This window comes from Dermacentor silvarum, chromosome 6 (assembly GCF_013339745.2).
Source record: "Dermacentor silvarum isolate Dsil-2018 chromosome 6, BIME_Dsil_1.4, whole genome shotgun sequence".
NCBI classification, from domain to species: Eukaryota; Metazoa; Arthropoda; class Arachnida; order Ixodida; family Ixodidae; genus Dermacentor; species Dermacentor silvarum.
This window is the reverse complement of record NC_051159.1, coordinates 182,270,020-182,286,650: the sequence shown is the minus strand read 5'-3', so window position 1 is coordinate 182,286,650 and position 16,631 is coordinate 182,270,020. Positions and strand designations below refer to the sequence as shown.

At 43.1% G+C, this 16,631-nt stretch overlaps 2 protein-coding genes across 9 annotated transcripts in view; both read right to left on the bottom strand.

The window, feature by feature from the left end:
• The window catches only part of LOC119456502 (rho guanine nucleotide exchange factor 11-like), a 159,694-nt gene extending 152,055 nt beyond the window's left edge, over positions 1-7,639 (bottom strand). For 5 of the 8 annotated variants that reach the window (XM_049669909.1, XM_049669910.1, XM_049669912.1 and 2 more), the window contains exons 1-2: positions 7,487-7,632; positions 3,385-3,444 (exon numbers count right to left, since the gene is read on the bottom strand). Coding sequence is in view for 2 of the 8 variants with exons in the window: in XM_037718320.2 (XP_037574248.1) it covers positions 7,487-7,515 (29 nt within the window). In the remaining 6 variants the exon portion in view is untranslated. Of the gene's footprint in view, positions 1-3,384; positions 3,445-7,486 lie in introns of all 8 variants that reach the window. The other 3 variants (XM_037718320.2, XM_037718326.2, XM_037718319.2) reach the window with 2 other exon arrangements.
• Positions 7,640-14,788: 7,149 nt separating this feature from the next.
• LOC119455238 (disintegrin and metalloproteinase domain-containing protein 10-like) overlaps positions 14,789-16,631 on the bottom strand; it is a 28,902-nt gene continuing 27,059 nt past the window's right edge. The window contains exon 6 of the transcript XR_005192862.2: positions 14,789-16,158. The gene's annotated coding sequence lies outside the window, so the exon portion shown is untranslated. The remainder of the gene's footprint in view (positions 16,159-16,631) is intronic.

Here is a 16,631-nt window from a genome sequence, read left to right as displayed (position 1 = left end):
CGTGTGTGGGTGTATGAGACCTATAAAGAATTTGGCATGTCTGTCAACTAACAGGTTGATGCTAAGAGAGATAACTATGCTGGCACTTTCCTTTTGTTTCTTTGTACATAACAGCAGTGTTTTTGAAGAATCCACACTGTCACTACAAATTGCAGAGGTGATGCACGCATAGCTTGGTGACTACACAATGGCACTGGCTTAAGCATACTGCATAAGTGCTACCTACCATACCTGTCTGAGATTCAAACTATCTTAATGAATCCAGACATATTTCACAAGAGGCTTCGTTCTTGCACTGTGGCCTACATGGTTTGCCACATATTTTTGGTTTCAAGTCAAAAATGTCATTCATAAAATTAGACAGCCATAACTTGTTTTTTAATGGTTGATGAAATACTGCAATGACCAATCTATTACATGCAAAAGGTCATGGCAAAATGATATTTCAATCTAAATAGCAGTTAACAGACATACTGACAGAAGTCATTACAATATAAAACCAAAAAATATACCTCGGAGGTATTTAGGATATTTCTAAAAACTTTCCACCAACATTTTCAATGCTCATGAATTGAAGCCGAAAACATGAACACACAGGTGTGTTGTGGACATGAGCTCAAAAATTTGTAAGTAAACAAATGCCAAATGCAGAAATATGGCTTTAGTCAGCCCAGTCACAGAAAATACATGCACATGCACACAGCACACCCCACTGTTGCAAACCAAGGTGCAAACTGCTAACATCCTTTCAGATTATGTATTTGTGGGTTGTGAATGCAATTAGTACTGCATGTTTTGCTTATCTATATCCACTTTTCTAATAAAAGAAAAACAATGTGACAGAGATCCAAACAAGAGAAGCCCACAGCAAGATGGAGGCTTGAAGCAATGAACAGTGGTCGAACAAGGGATGCCCCAGGCGTTTAGACAAGTTTCCTCGTCGAAATGGTGGCTCCAGCCTGAGGTATCCCTCATTCAAGCACTGTTGATTACCATGTGACAGAAGTGTAATGAGCTAGCGGCAGCTCCTTGATAAGGGTTGTGGTCAACACTTCATGCAAATGTTGACAAACATCTCCAAAAAGTGCTGTTGTGCACAGTAGTGTCACATGCTCTCTCTTATGCGCAAGTTATCTTGAGTGCATGTGCAACTGGGAGTTGAAAAACTAGAAACAAAAAGGGGGGGGATCATGACTAAATTTGGCCTGAAATATTCATTTAAAACTAACATAATTGTACTATACTATAGGAAGACCTGGTGAAACTAATTATTTATGTGCAGTGCCCGATTTCAAGGTGACCTGAATCTCACAACACTTGGAAGCTTTTGTAACAACAGACACTGTCATCAAGCAAGAGGCAAAATATACCAAAGAGGAAACATATAAAAAAGAAACAAGATATGTACCAATACATAAGTTATAAATGCAGTTACCTCAGTTCCTACAGAATTACCTAGGTTAGGAAATTTTGTTCAAATATAGCAAATCTGTTCTTGCTTTGCAATACCTTAACTGAAGCTTCCATGGAGTTTTAGATATGATGGCCTTTCCTGCGTTTCTAGCATTGTTTTGATGTTGGATTTCTTCTAGAAACTTGGCATCTATAGTCATTGTTTAGACCAAAATAACAGGATGCAAATTGAAGTTTTCGTGATTAGAAAGCAGAAACTTTGCCAAGACATTGTACCTACAACACTGGCCTAGCTTTTAACCCATATAAGCCTAAACTTTGACAAGTTAAAATTTAAAAAATATTTTTTTCATGAAAAGTTTTTCAGAGCCTTTAGAATATAGTATGAGCAGTTTCTTGATAGAAATTTCTGTTGTAACTGTTGTGTTGATATCGAGGTGTCCTACAAATAGGACACTAGGCGAATGCAGTCCTTATCAGGCGTAAAATATAAAACATTTCATACGAACTATCCTGCAAAATTTCTTAAAGCATGGTAGTTTTCTTAAGGCAGTGGGAATAAATAGTTTGTCCTGTGGAGTCAGAATGCGGGCGAACAGGCCAAATCAATTTTGTGTTTTCAACAAATACTGTAGGCACTTTTAATGCAATGACTTATAACCATAAGCCTTCTGTTACAAGATTGCTAGACTCCTTGAAATGCAAACAACTCAGCTTTATGAGCGTCACACCTTGCACAACTGGAAGGCATTGTTGACACACACATCGAAAAGCTGAACAAGTAGAGAAGAATACCACTTCTTACCTATATGACAGTGCAGTATATTGCAATATTTTGGTCAAGTAGCTCCATGTTTTTCATGGTATCATTATATCTGGTGATTATAAAATGTTCTGACTTTTTACCATGACATTTGAATTGTTTTCTCTTGAGTGCCTCATAACCAGTAGTTTGTGTTCCATACTATGAGCATTAAACGCGACTACAACATGCTCGTAGCACTTAGTGAGATGATTACCGCACATTCACAATCAATTCGATAATCGAAAACTGGCAGCCATGCTTTGAAAATTACTTGAATGAATAAAGTTTCAATGGTACTGTATAAGTCTTGGAAAAGCTCACCAGAGAAGAGAGCCTGAAAGCACTTCACCTTATCCCGTGTAAGCTCCTATTCTTTCGCTGTGTACAATAGTTTGTCATATATACAAGGTGGCCACTCCATCAGTGAAATGCATCTATTGCAGTCAAGGTTGCGTCTTCATAAACTGGATGGCCACAGAACTGGGTGCTAATAAACTGTGCTCAGATTGCACTTGCGCTTACTTTCTATAAAATTTTGAACATTATGCTGGTGATAACCTTGACATTATCACTGCATTGCAAAACCTTGACTGCTCCTTCAGCCAGAAAAGTGACATCCGGCGAATGGTTCATGCTGGTAGCATATTGATCACTTATTTCCTCATCAGCAGCAGCGTGACTTTCAGGCAAAAGAATCCATACGGATGAGGGCACCTCATTACATGAGCCAGTTTGATTCAAAATTACCTTTAGCCTTAGTGGAGCTTTTTTTTTTGCGAAAGCCTGAGCAAAGAATTTCTTCTCTGAGAAGAAAAAGGAACAAAACAGTTCGTGACACGCCCGAATTCTTGATGATGTTAGTCTCTATTTGGTAGCATGTCTGACACACCCATTACTATACACCCTCAAAATCGCACCCAATCTGCCAACATGTAGGACACCACCTTATGAAGCTTAAGTGTCAAAGCTTTAAATACACAGCATAGATATCTTATCGTATAGGTAAGTTGTCGCTTATGGACAGGTAATCACAATCTCAGCAACAACAAATTATTTTTGCATAAATTTCTTTGTTTTTTTCTGCAGGAGATGGCACCCTTCTTGATGTCTGCGCACACACAATGTTGCATCTTTTGTCACAAGAAAAGGTCTAGGTAAACACTTACCAAAGTTTACACAGGCAATAGTTATCACTTTATGAATACAGGGAGCAGCCTCAAGTTTTTCTATAAGAAATGTGTAGAGTAACGGCGAACAAAAACAGTGTAGTACATGTAGGATACTCGGCATAAATGGGTTAGACATGAGATTTGAACCAGGAACTGTCAGAAAGCAAGTGCTTATCACAGCAGCAATAGCAAGCTGCCAATGTGTACACAAACTGACTTGCCACAGATTGCAAAATGCAAGTGACTGATAGTGCACAAGAGGCTAGGCTACGCATTCTGTCTTGGGCGAAATGGCGGGACATTACACAAACGTTGAGGAGGAAGGACATACAACACAAGTTTTAATTGATTAAAATTTAATTCTGTTTTTTTACTAGACAAAACCACAACCTAACTATGAGGCACGTTGTAGTGGGGGACTCGGGATTAATTTTGACTACCTGGGGTTCCTTAATATGCACCCAATGCACAGTACTTAGGCATTCTGGTATTTTGCCCCCAGTGAAATGCGGCTGCTGAGATTTGATCCCACGACCTCGTGCATAGCAAGGCCATGCCAAAGCCACTACTCCAACATTGCGGGTGACACACAACATAGGTCTTGTGGAGTGCGCTCTTTCTTGATGTTTGAATAACGTTCCGCCATACTACTAACCAAAATGACAACAAGTGATCACAATAAGGATCTGATAACCCCTGCTGGTGTCGTGTTAGCAGGAAGCAAATAAATGATGCAATAGTGGTATGCTAGTGAAAAAAAAAAGGTTGACTGCCAATGTCCCAATGCCTTATTCAATAACTCAGAAAGACTAAAAAGAAATGTATGGAGGCTGCAGACATAAAAGTCACAGTTCCCCCCCCCCCCCCAAAAGCAGAGGTTGACAACGTCAATGAGTGAGCGAAAATTCCCCCATTAACCAACTAACTTTGAATGTGCTTCATTCGTAGATGATATGAAAGTCATTTAATAATTTATCTACTCAAGATTTAAGAAAACAAGATACTAAGCGTATTTTGCAAGACAAATGAATTAAGGACACCAGAATAGCTAAGAAATTGGCAACTTCAAGTTCAGTTTCTACAAACATTCTTGCAAAGGCAAGCTAACAACAGCAAGCACGCCAGTCGAGTTTTCATGATCTATGTGTCATCGATCATAAGAAGTAATCCGTAAATAATGTAGATTTCAGCAGATGTGCCATTTCCATGAAGTCCTGACCTGGCTCTCTTTGAATATTTTTTGTTCATGTTTTCCAAGCAAACCCATGTTTTCAAGTGAGGAAAACGTCAAGGAAGCTGTGATGGCCTTGTGTGGTAGACAGCAGAATTTCTTACAAAGGGTTAGCTAAAGTCACTGAAGAAATATTTTGCAATAACTTTTTTCTGTACAGCTGAGAATCTAATTCATGATATTGTTGCACTACATTTTGCACTGGGAAAAAAAAGATGACGAAGAAGGGAAGAAGGACGCGAACGGACGAAGCGCAAGTCCGTCGGCGTCCTTATTCCGTTCTTCGTCATCTTTTTTTTGCCATAAAACTCAGCGCAACATAATCATGAAGGTACACCAATTAGCCCCTTTCATCACTTCACTTGAGGTAGATAAATTACTGAGCCCCTCTCATACCTCTGTATGCAGTGAAAATGAGCCGCTAGTATGAGCAAGATGTCTTTTGCTAATGCCCTGTTTATTTTAACCATAAACAACATGTTTTCTGACCTCCTTGTTGGCTTTAGGAGCTGTAGAAAGTTTTCCAGAGCTACACAAGCACACAACAAATGATACAGACATCCCAACTACACTGTAGGCATGGTTACTTTCAAGAACTATCTCACTTAAACATTTCTAGATTTAAAATGTTATGCTACCACATGTAAATAGCATGAAGTCAAAGTGCCCCTGGGATACTTATGAAGGTTATTGACATTATTTCTTTTTCCTGCCGTATGCAAGTTTGTAGTAGGCAGTGCAAAACAACACAAGAGGTGGATATTGTTCACCAAGTGGCATAAGTTATACCATAACCAAGTTTGCTCATTTGAACATATTTTTGCAGATCATTAGAGCAGAAATGTCGGGGCTGACATACTTACTACGCAGAAGAAGTATTCTTAAATTTATTTGCCATTTATTTTTCAAGCCTATTGCAACATTTTTGTACCGTATTGTGTGGTGATAAAAATGAGAACTGCCCCCAGAAGTACCAGACCTAATCCTTGACCACCCTTGATTACTTAATTAGGTTTGTTAGTGAAGTGAATGGGTCCATTAGAAGTTACATAAGAAGGTGCCCTACTAGTTCCATTTCCGCTTTTTACCAGGCAGAAATGCTTTTTGCATATAAGACAGCACACATAGCAACCCTTTTCCCTTTGCCTATTGGTAAGGGTGATGAAAAACTGTTTAATGTAAAGGAACAAATGAACAGTACTAGGCAAATACCACAATATTTTGCAGCTACAGCCTAGGAAAATAAAGGGTAAGCATTTTCTCATTTGACCAACTACGCACACTGAACTTTATTAAGTTATCTAATTCCAACCCCTCTAAACAACTGCTATTCTTACTACTGCTGCTGTTACTGCTTAGGTCATTTAAATACGTCGCGATCATGTCCAAAACAGATCAATGTCAAATATTTATATCGTATATGGCCCTCATGCCAATACCTTTACCGTGAACATGACGAACCTCTGTTCACCACGAGAGAAGCCTCTAGTTGTCTAATGACACTCTTATATTGTAGGCGACGCTTGCATGAAACTAGGTAAACCTGAGGGATTCTTCTAATTAAAAACAAAAAATTAACTTTGAACTCTGCGCTACGCAACATAAATAAATTACTCTTCATTGCTGTCGCTGCCAAACATGATGAATGAATCCCATTACAAGGTAATTAAACCACTGATTTTCTAACTGCACAGACGAAGCCTGCTTCGAGTCATGCCAGAAAACATCAGCAGTTCTTGTATCGCCTACCGATTAACCGTACAGAGAACAGATGTATGCGAATTCACTGTTAACAGCAGTGTAAGTACTTAAACAACCGAGTCTTCGAGCATGGCGGCCACGCACACTCGGCCAACGGACAGAAACGACGCTCTGCGGGCCACGGCTGCAGGGCAATGCAATACACACTGCCGCAAGTCATCCGTCGTGCACAACCGTCGCAGGCGCTTTCCACTACTGCCGATTCGCTGCTCGGTTGACCCAGCGACGACACACTGCCCGATCGACAAGGACAGATTAACCAGTCCGTACAGACACGCCCCTGTAGAGTGAACGGAGCGCGGAAAGCCCGCGACAGGAATCGGGGCGCAGTCCTTCCGTTTCGCTCCGCGCCCGGAGCCTCGCGCGTGGGCCGAATTCCGCGTTAGCAGCCGGCGCAGCCGAGAACCCGCTGGGATCTCCATTCAAAGCTGGCAAGACAAGGGTCGCAGCAGCGCCCACCTCAACCCCTCGGGCGACGCGACGGGGCCCCACGGGAGTCCCGTACGCGGGTCGCGGCCCCAGTGCCCCTCGAAGACCTCAGGGTCGCGGGCGAGGGCGCTCTGTGAGAGGAAGCCCGTGGTCCTGAATTGCTGCCGCGTGTCAACAGCGACATCGCTTCAAGATGCCGTGCTCGCCGTCGACGCGCTGACCGACTCGAATGCGGACCTCAGTAGTTAGGCCTAACACGCTCACGTACAGAGGCTCCGGGACTCGATCAGATGGACTCTGTGAGATGCCTGGCCTATGCCAACTCGTTCACAGGCTGTACAAATATTTAACTCCCTGCAGCGACGCGCAGAACGCGGTTCGTCGCGAGGAAAGAACACGGATAGACACACCCTAAAGTCCGTCCGTGCGTCTCCGGACGGTTGCTATGTCCGGCACGATTGTGATGACCCTTCGTCTTAACGCTCGCTTGAGACTCGAACAGATGGCTGGCGTATGCGTATTCCACGATGCAATTCGGCGATTCGCGACAGCTGTCATCGCTCAGTATCGCAGGCATCTCCGTCGACCCCCAGCGATCGTATCCGAGGGCAAAGCTACACACCAGCGTTTTTTGACTGCTGACAGCAGAACATCATATGAAACATGACATTGGCTTACCTGTCGTGCAGGCCGGGAGATATATCCATTATTCCAAGTATCAAGGGTAATCACATAATTCCACTGCACTCACGTCGTATATAAAAACAAACTTTCCATAAACAACCAATGCACAAGCCATCAAGACTAATATGGCTGACGAGCGATGCACGGAATGCACGCCGGGAAATTATTGTCACTGGAGAGATGAAGCCAACTGAAGCAGTAGCTGAAGCCACCGTTACTAGATTACTTTGCTTAAAGAGGTAATCTAGTAACGTTGGCTGAAGCGGCAGAAGGGCTGAATCAGTACAACATGACAATTGATGATTTTTGATAGAAGCCAGTTGTTGCTATGGTATGGTATGGAGAACTTTATTGAATCCTGAAGGTCAACCCTGGGTTGACGCGGGCCGCTCTATAGAATAATTAACTTAAAGTTATGGCCTAAAGTTATTCACTTCTATTATGGTGCAATGAAGCTTCACATTTATTATTGTTGTTAATCGTGTTTTCGTTATACCATTTATCACAAATGTTGATGGCATTAGGATATCAAGGAACATCTATAATAATAGTAAAAACAGCGCAGCAGCAGGAGTGTGCACGACCACCGTTAACAGAACCACAGAGCCGTGTTGTCCATGGTGTTGTGTTGACTTTCCTGGTTCGGTTGAATCACTGGTTTTCTCGGAATGTCTCTCAACTTCACACTCCTGTACAATATTAATTCTCCATACTGAATAAAGTCGCTTCGTGAAATTCAGCTATAGTGGACTGTAATTATGCAAAGATCATAAGCCAGAAGCAAATATTACGCACACCGTTCTATAAACGTGGTTTCAACCTACCCCAGTATGCGCAAAACCATATTTTTAAATTTTCCACAGCAGACTGAGGCATAAAAACAAGTCACCTCACAACAAGTAATCTCACACCATACTTATGCCTGGCATTCTAAAATGTCTGTAGTATAAATTTTGTGGAATCAATAAAGTTACGCAAGCTTTCCTAAAATACGTCTTTCTAAAATTAACTGAACCGAAACCGAATCATTTTGGACTTGCCGCTACTTCGTTCTTGCTCAAATTTTGCAGCAACACCACATGCTACAGTTGGCGTTGTTACTTGCTTTGTTTTCAAAGAAAAAAAATTGAATTCGCCCTCGTTTGCACCGCTCTCATCGAGTGATGTTTAAAGCGTGACGGATATGCCACTTCTGGTCTCTCCAGTATAGCAAGGCATGGCCTTCGAGATTTATTTCTATTAATATGCCGAGGTGCATTTTGACAGGCACAGGCGAATGCAGATTCCCAGTTGTTTCTTGACAAACAAGGCGTGTAGCAGTAACGAGTATTGAACGATTTGAACCACAAAATTCGACCTTACTACAAAAGTTGCAGAATAGATGAGAGGTAAGCGCAAAATCTTTCTGCGATTTTAAGACCATGGAGGAAGGGGGGAAAAAATTTTTTTTTTCTTCCTCCGTCTTTAAGACAAACATGCATGGCTGTAAGGACATTTGAATGAATCCGAAAGAAGCGGGTGGTGTCGGCTTGTCGGTTTGGAATTGGCCTGAGATTTCAGCGAGCTTCGAGTTGGGCTGAACTAGCCCGATTGCAATGTGCTTTGTTTGCATTTCCTTTCCCGAAAACTCTACGCTCGCTACTTTCCTGTCAAGATTGCTATGTCATGCTGATGACGCGCATGTCGTTCATGACCTAGCTGGAAGTTACCTGGAAGTACCGGGCGCGCAGCAGTAAAGAAAATTAAGGCTCGCACAGCAGACAAGATAAACCCCAAAGGATGAAAACTTTCTTTAAGAGTGCAGAAAGCCTCATAGGTGGTGTGCAAATTATTTCTCTTGACCATTGAGTTTCTCACCTTATGAGAAACTCTATGGTCTCCACCATACTATAGATAGTAGAGATCGGTAGTCCAAATCCCCGCTCCATAAGGTGGCGCCCTCTGTATTTAAAATGCGGATCCTTTTATGTTTTTTCTCTCCTTACTTTCTGCGCTTTGCTACTGCAGCTAGAGTGTACTAGAATCTAGTACACTCTAACTGTAGCCTTGCTTTCTTTGTTTCTTGCTTTCCAACTCACCTGTGGCGTTGCCTGCCCTGAGTGAAAAGATTCAGGACCAAGGAGGTTGAAAAAAAAAATTTCTGGAGTAGCACTGCCATGGAGGTAAACGTTTTTTTCCTTCCTCCATGGGCGCTGCTGCTTTGAAAGTGACGCCAGGCCGCCGGCATCTTACTCAGGGCAAGAAGAGACATCAGGGAATAGTGGAATATGGGAAACACCTGCTTTTCGCCTCCTTCATGTTTCAGATGGCTAATTTCGCTGTGAAGATTATATTATATGTACACTGTTGTTTCACAGCTTTTAGGAGCAAATCTGAATGTCGTGGTGCATTTTTTGAGAGTTCTTGATATCAACACTCAGCTAAATATTTAGCTAGAAACAACGACCTTTTATTTTACAATTACCCTAGCCTTTCTTTATATTCGCACAACAAACGCACTTAAGGTTTGCGCGGACTGCAGCCTGCGCGGCACTCTTTCAGAGGTGAAGTCAGGGCAAGCGCTGGCTTCACCCCTGCTGGTAAACATTAACGGGCGCCGCCACTCCAGAAGTTGTTTTTTTTTTTTTTTTTTTTTTCAACCTCTTTGATCAGGACCACTTACTTACTTACTTACTTGCTTACTTACTATCGTAAAGGCTAGTTGAATGCGGGAAAAGCGATTTCGGGAGCCGGAAACACGTGATAGACGGTGGGTTTTGGACACCGCCTATTGAAGTACATAAAAGCATAGCCTTCGAGATCAATTTTCACTACATTCGGAATTGGCCCACAATTTTAGACTGTGCTATATTCAGAATTAGTACAGAAAAAGAGCATAGAAACCCAGATAACCATAACACTACGTTGCACAACACTACCACTGGTAGTGTTGTGTGGAGTGTACTAGAATATGGTCGAGTGGGACGAGCGGCTGGGGCGGCGCATGCTTTGCAGTGAGGCGCCCGACGTGGAAAAATACTGTGGCGGCGCTGCGATCGAACTGGATTGGGCCGCATCAAGGTCGCGCCGTTGGAAATTGCTGGCGATACTGCTCGGCAGGGTCAATCGCACTACTTCGCGCGCTGATATTTGCGTTCAGACCTCTCAAATGGTGTTCATAATCGAATATGACATGTATATATGTCTTAAGAACAAATGCCTTTCTTTCTCTTCATTTTATTTTTTAATGCCGCTCGGTGATTGCCCGTGCATTGCGGCCGCAGTGTCAGCTTTCATTCTACTATGTTATTGTACGGTTCCCTTTGGAGAACAAATATTTTTCTCGTTCTTCAAGCAGCCTGTATCTCTCGTGTGTATTGTTCCGCATATAGTTTTCCATCAGTAGGTCTTGCGAAACGCAAACGGAGAAACATATGTAACCTTCCTGCTTGCCGCTTCAAACAAGTAAAGCATATCTGCCCCATCCGGCACCTTGTACTCAGATTTCTTTCTTCTTTTGGGGTTTTTTACGTGCCAAAACCAGTTCTGATTATAAGGCACGCCGTAATGCAGGGCTCCGGATTAATTTTGACCACCTGGGGTTCATTAACGTCCACTACAACGCAAGCACACGGGCTTCTTGCATTTCGCCTCCATCGAAATGCGGCCGCCGCGGCCGGGATTCGATTCCGCGAACTCGTCCTCAGCAGCGCAACGCCTTAGCTAACTGAGCCCCCGCGGCGGGTACTCAGATTTACGGGAAACATTGTTATTGAAAAAAAAAAAAAAAAACTGCAGCGCAACATTCTATTCAAGTTTCCGCCTTACTCGCTTAACAGAATGCGGAGTAATTGGTACGGGGTCATTTATCGCGGTCGGTGTCATTCTGGTGTCATTCTGGAAATTTCAAGTGGATGCGTTTTGCAACCTCACCGGCTACAATTCGTAAATTGCGATATGTGTCGTAAAGTAATTAACTAAGAAGTTCATTAATGAATTTTGTTAATAAGTTGAATAGGTGTTTCGATTCTCGTGATTCTCGTGTCCGCCTCTTCGAATAACCCAGCTCATCAATGAGAATTGTGCTAACTGCCACAGGAGATTTTTAAAAATTCCCTAAACCTTAATTTCGAACACCCGGTATAGTGGATACGGCGTTGCGCTGCTAAACTGGAGCTCGCGGGTTCAATCCGTCGCGGAATTCGATGGTAACAAATGGAAAACACTCGTGTACTTCTATTTAGGTGCACGTTAAAAAGCCCCAGGTGGGGAAATCTAAACCGGGTGCCTCATACTCATATCGTGGTTTTGCCACGTAAAACCCACAAATTTGTTTGAACTAAAAAAAAAAAGAAAAAAAAACAGGTGGCTGCGTTCTTCGACTTTTTGATAGGAGTGTAAACAAAATAAGTTATTCTCGAGTCTGATTTCCGAGAAAAACATGTTACGCTTATCCTATATTTCATACATAAATGTAATGCCATTCCCAAATGTCTGTCCGCTCAACTAAGCAGCTTGTATATTATAAACGGCTGCTTCCAGTTATTCGACGCACTATCATAACGACAATAATGAAGCAATTAGAGAAACGGCATACCTCACATACACGTACAGATATGTGTAGATCTGCTGCGTTCGTTCAAGAAGATAAGTGTGGTACCCCATGGGGCACCCTGTTTTAATGGGTTGCAAAGATGGTGAGGCTGTCAAAAAAAAAAAAAAAAGTTTTCCTTGCCTGAATCAAGTTAGCTGATTTACAGGCTGCCCCAAAACGGGGCATTTATATTGAATGACAGCTTATTACACTTATTAGCAGGGCTTATTAGCAGCTTATTAGCCGGACTTATTAACACCCCTGCGTTAATTTTCTCAGGAGGCTGCGCCTCTGCGCAACAGCCACAACTCTCCGGCAGCACAATCATTCGGAATAACAGTCCGCACTTGCAAGTTGCATCGGTCTCTCACCTTTGAGACTGCAATAGTGCTGTTATGCGTTACATTCGTACGGAAACGACTATTCGGCGTCGTACAGCATATCAATAACACTTGCACTGACTTGACACTTGACTGAAGCTACCTTTGGTACCCGCCGTCAAGAGTCATGAGCGCACCAAAGCAACTAAAACATAAAACCAAATGTACTACACAGACGTTCTGTGAGAAAAACTGGGCGCCGCCAGCGTCCGCGTAGCGAACGCGCGCTCGCTAGCAGACGACGCGCTTGACAACGACAGCAAAACTGAAGACGACGCGTTGTATAATCCATGCCTGAAATATATATGTTTGGCAAGATGGTGTAAACATAAATTTGCAGTTGAATTAAAGCACTATTAAGAGCGGACTATGCGCAATCGTCCTCGGCGCCCGCAGCGAAAGTACGTTGAATATGCCGCAGAGCGCGTCTCCGCCCCAATCCAGTTCGCTCGCAGCGCCCTCGCACAATTTTTCCACGCGCGGCGCCTCAGCGGGAGAGCGCCGTTCGGCCCACTCCTAGTGTTGTGCAACGTTGATTTTGGAGACTCCATCGAGATCGAGAAGAGTCGCCGCCTGGCGGGAACTGGCTCCATGCGCCGCGCGTCGTCTGCTAGCATTACGTATTTACATGTGCGTGTATGACGTGCACCTTTCTAAAGACAGTCTTTTTTTTTTTTTCGTAGTTGTAGCACAGCAGATAATGTTCAGCATTTTTCGACGATTTACAGAAGCATTTAGCAATGAATGCCCGTGTCAAGCGCGCAATGCGTTGCCGTCGCATCTTCCATTTACCACAATCATAATTTTATTTTCGCTTCGTGTTTAGAGTACACCACAAAGATAATTTTACATCGTTGTAAACAAATAAAGTGGCCGCAGGGAGATGTGGATGGAGCGCTTTAGTGACTTGTCATGATGTGTTGATCCCTCCGCAATCTCTCTGGCACCATGAAACATGAACGAGGTGGCGGGAGCATCGATGGGCAGCAGAAAAAAGCATTACTCATATTGCGCGATACACTTTATACTACGGAAAGTGCATTATGGTAATTGCGATAATTGCATGACGCTCACTTAGTGGTTACGCGACCAGCCCTAATTAGGTATGCCTTAGCTTTTCCTTTAATCTGTGGGTCTGATGCCACTATACCATGAATTCATTTTGCACGCAAGTAAATCCAGGCTTTTGAACATTAATTTTCCGCTAAGAAAGGAAAGCTAGTGTAGGGTAATATGTAAGGATTATGTGTAACACGGCAGGCTCTAGACGCATGGCATGAAAACACTCTATTTAAAGGGGTCTATTATAATTTCGCATGGCCCTTCAGCATGTCCTTGTTAGCAATTGACGGAAGACAGCACCTATTATTAACTGAAATAAAACAAGTTAATGATTTTAGTTCCTCAAATTATTACGTCTTTGTCGCATCGCTGTCGCGCGAGCAACCATGCAAGGGCAGCAATGATGCGTTTTTAGCGCGACGGCGATATCTCTTCTGAAGTAATCTGGTGATCCTGCTGACGTACTGTCACTCTCAGTAGCTTAGCTTCTCTGTTAACACTCATTACCTGTTTGCATTTCACTGCGAATTAAAAAAAAGAAACTGAGATGTATACGCACAATTGGCGATATAGAGTGCGCATTAACTTGCTACTCTAGTACACTCTACTTGCTACTGTATACCTTCGTCGCACAGGGTTGCAAACTTTTTATAACCAGTGCAAGATTCGCAGAGAATTAAGCATTAATTTAGTTGTGCACCAGTATTATCAGAGTAGGCAGAATGCAAGTGAGAGATGCACAAAAAATTAAGCCAGTTCCACGCTTGTTAAATCTGACGAAACAACGGAGCTCTGCAAGCGTGAGTGTACGACGCTCGCCTTCGGACCGCGAGTACCCGGCTTTAAATCCCGCCTCACCAAGAAATTTTATATTGTTTCTTTCATTCTCTTTCTTTGTCTTGATCTGGACTTCTATTTCCCAATTACTTGCAAAAGTTGGTATACAACAAATATCTGAAAGAATAGAATACGCCGCCCGAGTTCCACGATCTAGGATAATAAAAGGTCAGCTAAGCAGGCCAAACTTCTCAAAACGTCCAGTTTTTGTCGTGTTATGCGACCAGGTGGCGTCACTGTATTAGTTTGGTGTTATTCAAACACAAAAATAACGTTTCTAAATACTCCTTTTTTTCGCGTGCACTAATTGAATGGAAGAATCTTAAGGCCAGTGTGGTAGGATGCTTCATCTCTTCGCAAATAATTGTTATTCATGTTTCAATGCTTAACACAAGTGTATAGCAACAATGTTTGTATTGATTGCTTTGTTTTCAGATATTCTGTTCTTATTGTCTTCTGATACATGATCTGTACCACTCTGCTATGTCCCCTAGCGTTGGGTTTAGCAGTGTTTTTCAATGAAATAAAAATATTTCTCATCGTATTTTCTCCTACCGTTTCTTTCGCCCCTATCTGTTTCCCACTGGTGGGTGAGCTGGACACCACCGCTCAACGTTCGGACGAGAGAATAAACTTTTATTATGCTCGGACGACTCCTCGCGCAGCACATCCAGCACGTTCAGAGGAGACGACGGCTCGCAGCTGTTTGCAGACTAGCCATCTCTCTCTCATCAGTCTGTCATGGTCATTGAGCGTCTTATGGTAGGTTACCTCCAATAATTGAAATTCGAATTTTGTATCATTCACGTCAACTGCGTTTTTGTGACACACTTAAATACGCTGGCTCCCGGGGCCACAATTTTGCAGCATTTGCGGCTTATATTGTCTCCAAATACAATACGAATCATCTACTTTGCTTGCATTTTCTTTCTATAACGCCGTGCTCCCGTACCAAGTCGCGAATGGCATGTGCGTATCAGCGTGACATGCATGACAATCGCTGTCCGCGATAGGTCTCGTCGAGCTCCCAGCCCACGAACCAGTCCGGGTTCCAGCTTGGGTGTCCCCATTGCCCATTTGGTGTATAATGGAAGCGCCGTCAAAGTATACTAAATGCCACGTTGATTACTTGCACTGGCATTTCGATTTGCGCAGAGGTGGATCCTTCGATCTGAAATGCCCTGCAAAAAATCGCCCTCAACAAATTAGTGCCCCTAAGTTACCCTTGTTCTCACTCAGCGCTGTGGAGTCATCGTTTGGGATCACTCCTATGCGTTAGAAGAACAACTACGAAACAGCATCGGGTCCCAGATTAGAACGAGGGAACCTTTCGGTAAGGAACGAGGGGAAAATCTGTTGTTTCAGGACGACACAGACACCTGAACTATATTGTGATGCAAAGTGAGCCCTCGGGCACTTGGTGTTCCTGTGGTTCGTTTCGTGATATCTGGCAGACCAGTTATTCATCTGAAACGCTAGAATACAAAGGTGGTGTTCCATGCAGTGGAAGAACCCCGAGGAACACGACGAATGAGTGAAGAGAAACATTGCTTCTGTCTTCGAAATGGTATTTACAACAATTGTAGACGAACTGTGCGCTGACGTATATAGCTCGTATCGCTAATCGGAAGTATTCATAAATGTAAATGTTCATAATTATTGAGGTCACGGTGATTGCCCTTCGTAGAACCGATGTGGGCCGATAGACAAATGTGCCGTTTCGAAATGGCACGTCAGCTCATCTTCTCCACGACAAGCACCCATCGAGCACGCACCAGCAGAGTGGCGAGGTCTGCGTCGACGCAAGGGGTCCACTAAAAGACACCAAAAGAAGGAAAAGATGTTTGAAGACGATTAAATGTCTAGTTGTAGTCGATGACAGACAATGCCTTCCTGGTTTATGAACTGTAAAATTTATTGTAAGGGCCATGCTGGAGCGACAACGTTTCATCGACGTCAACTAGAGGTTAATCGCCTTGCAACTTTCTGTCATAAGCTATCAGCATCACCATCGCGATCATCATCATTGTCATCGCAATCATTACATCGTCACCACCATCATTATCATCATCATAGTTATCACATTCCTAGTGGCACCAGTGGCACATACCAAAGTTGGTGTCAAAAAGGTCCATTGAAGAACGGCACACGCCCAGTGACACACACCCAATGATACATACCGAGTGGCCCAGTGCATGGCACTTTAAATATTTAGACTGCACTATCTCCGGGATCGGTTCACGAAAGAGGCAAAATGTAGACGCCAGAAACAAAATATGCGATACGG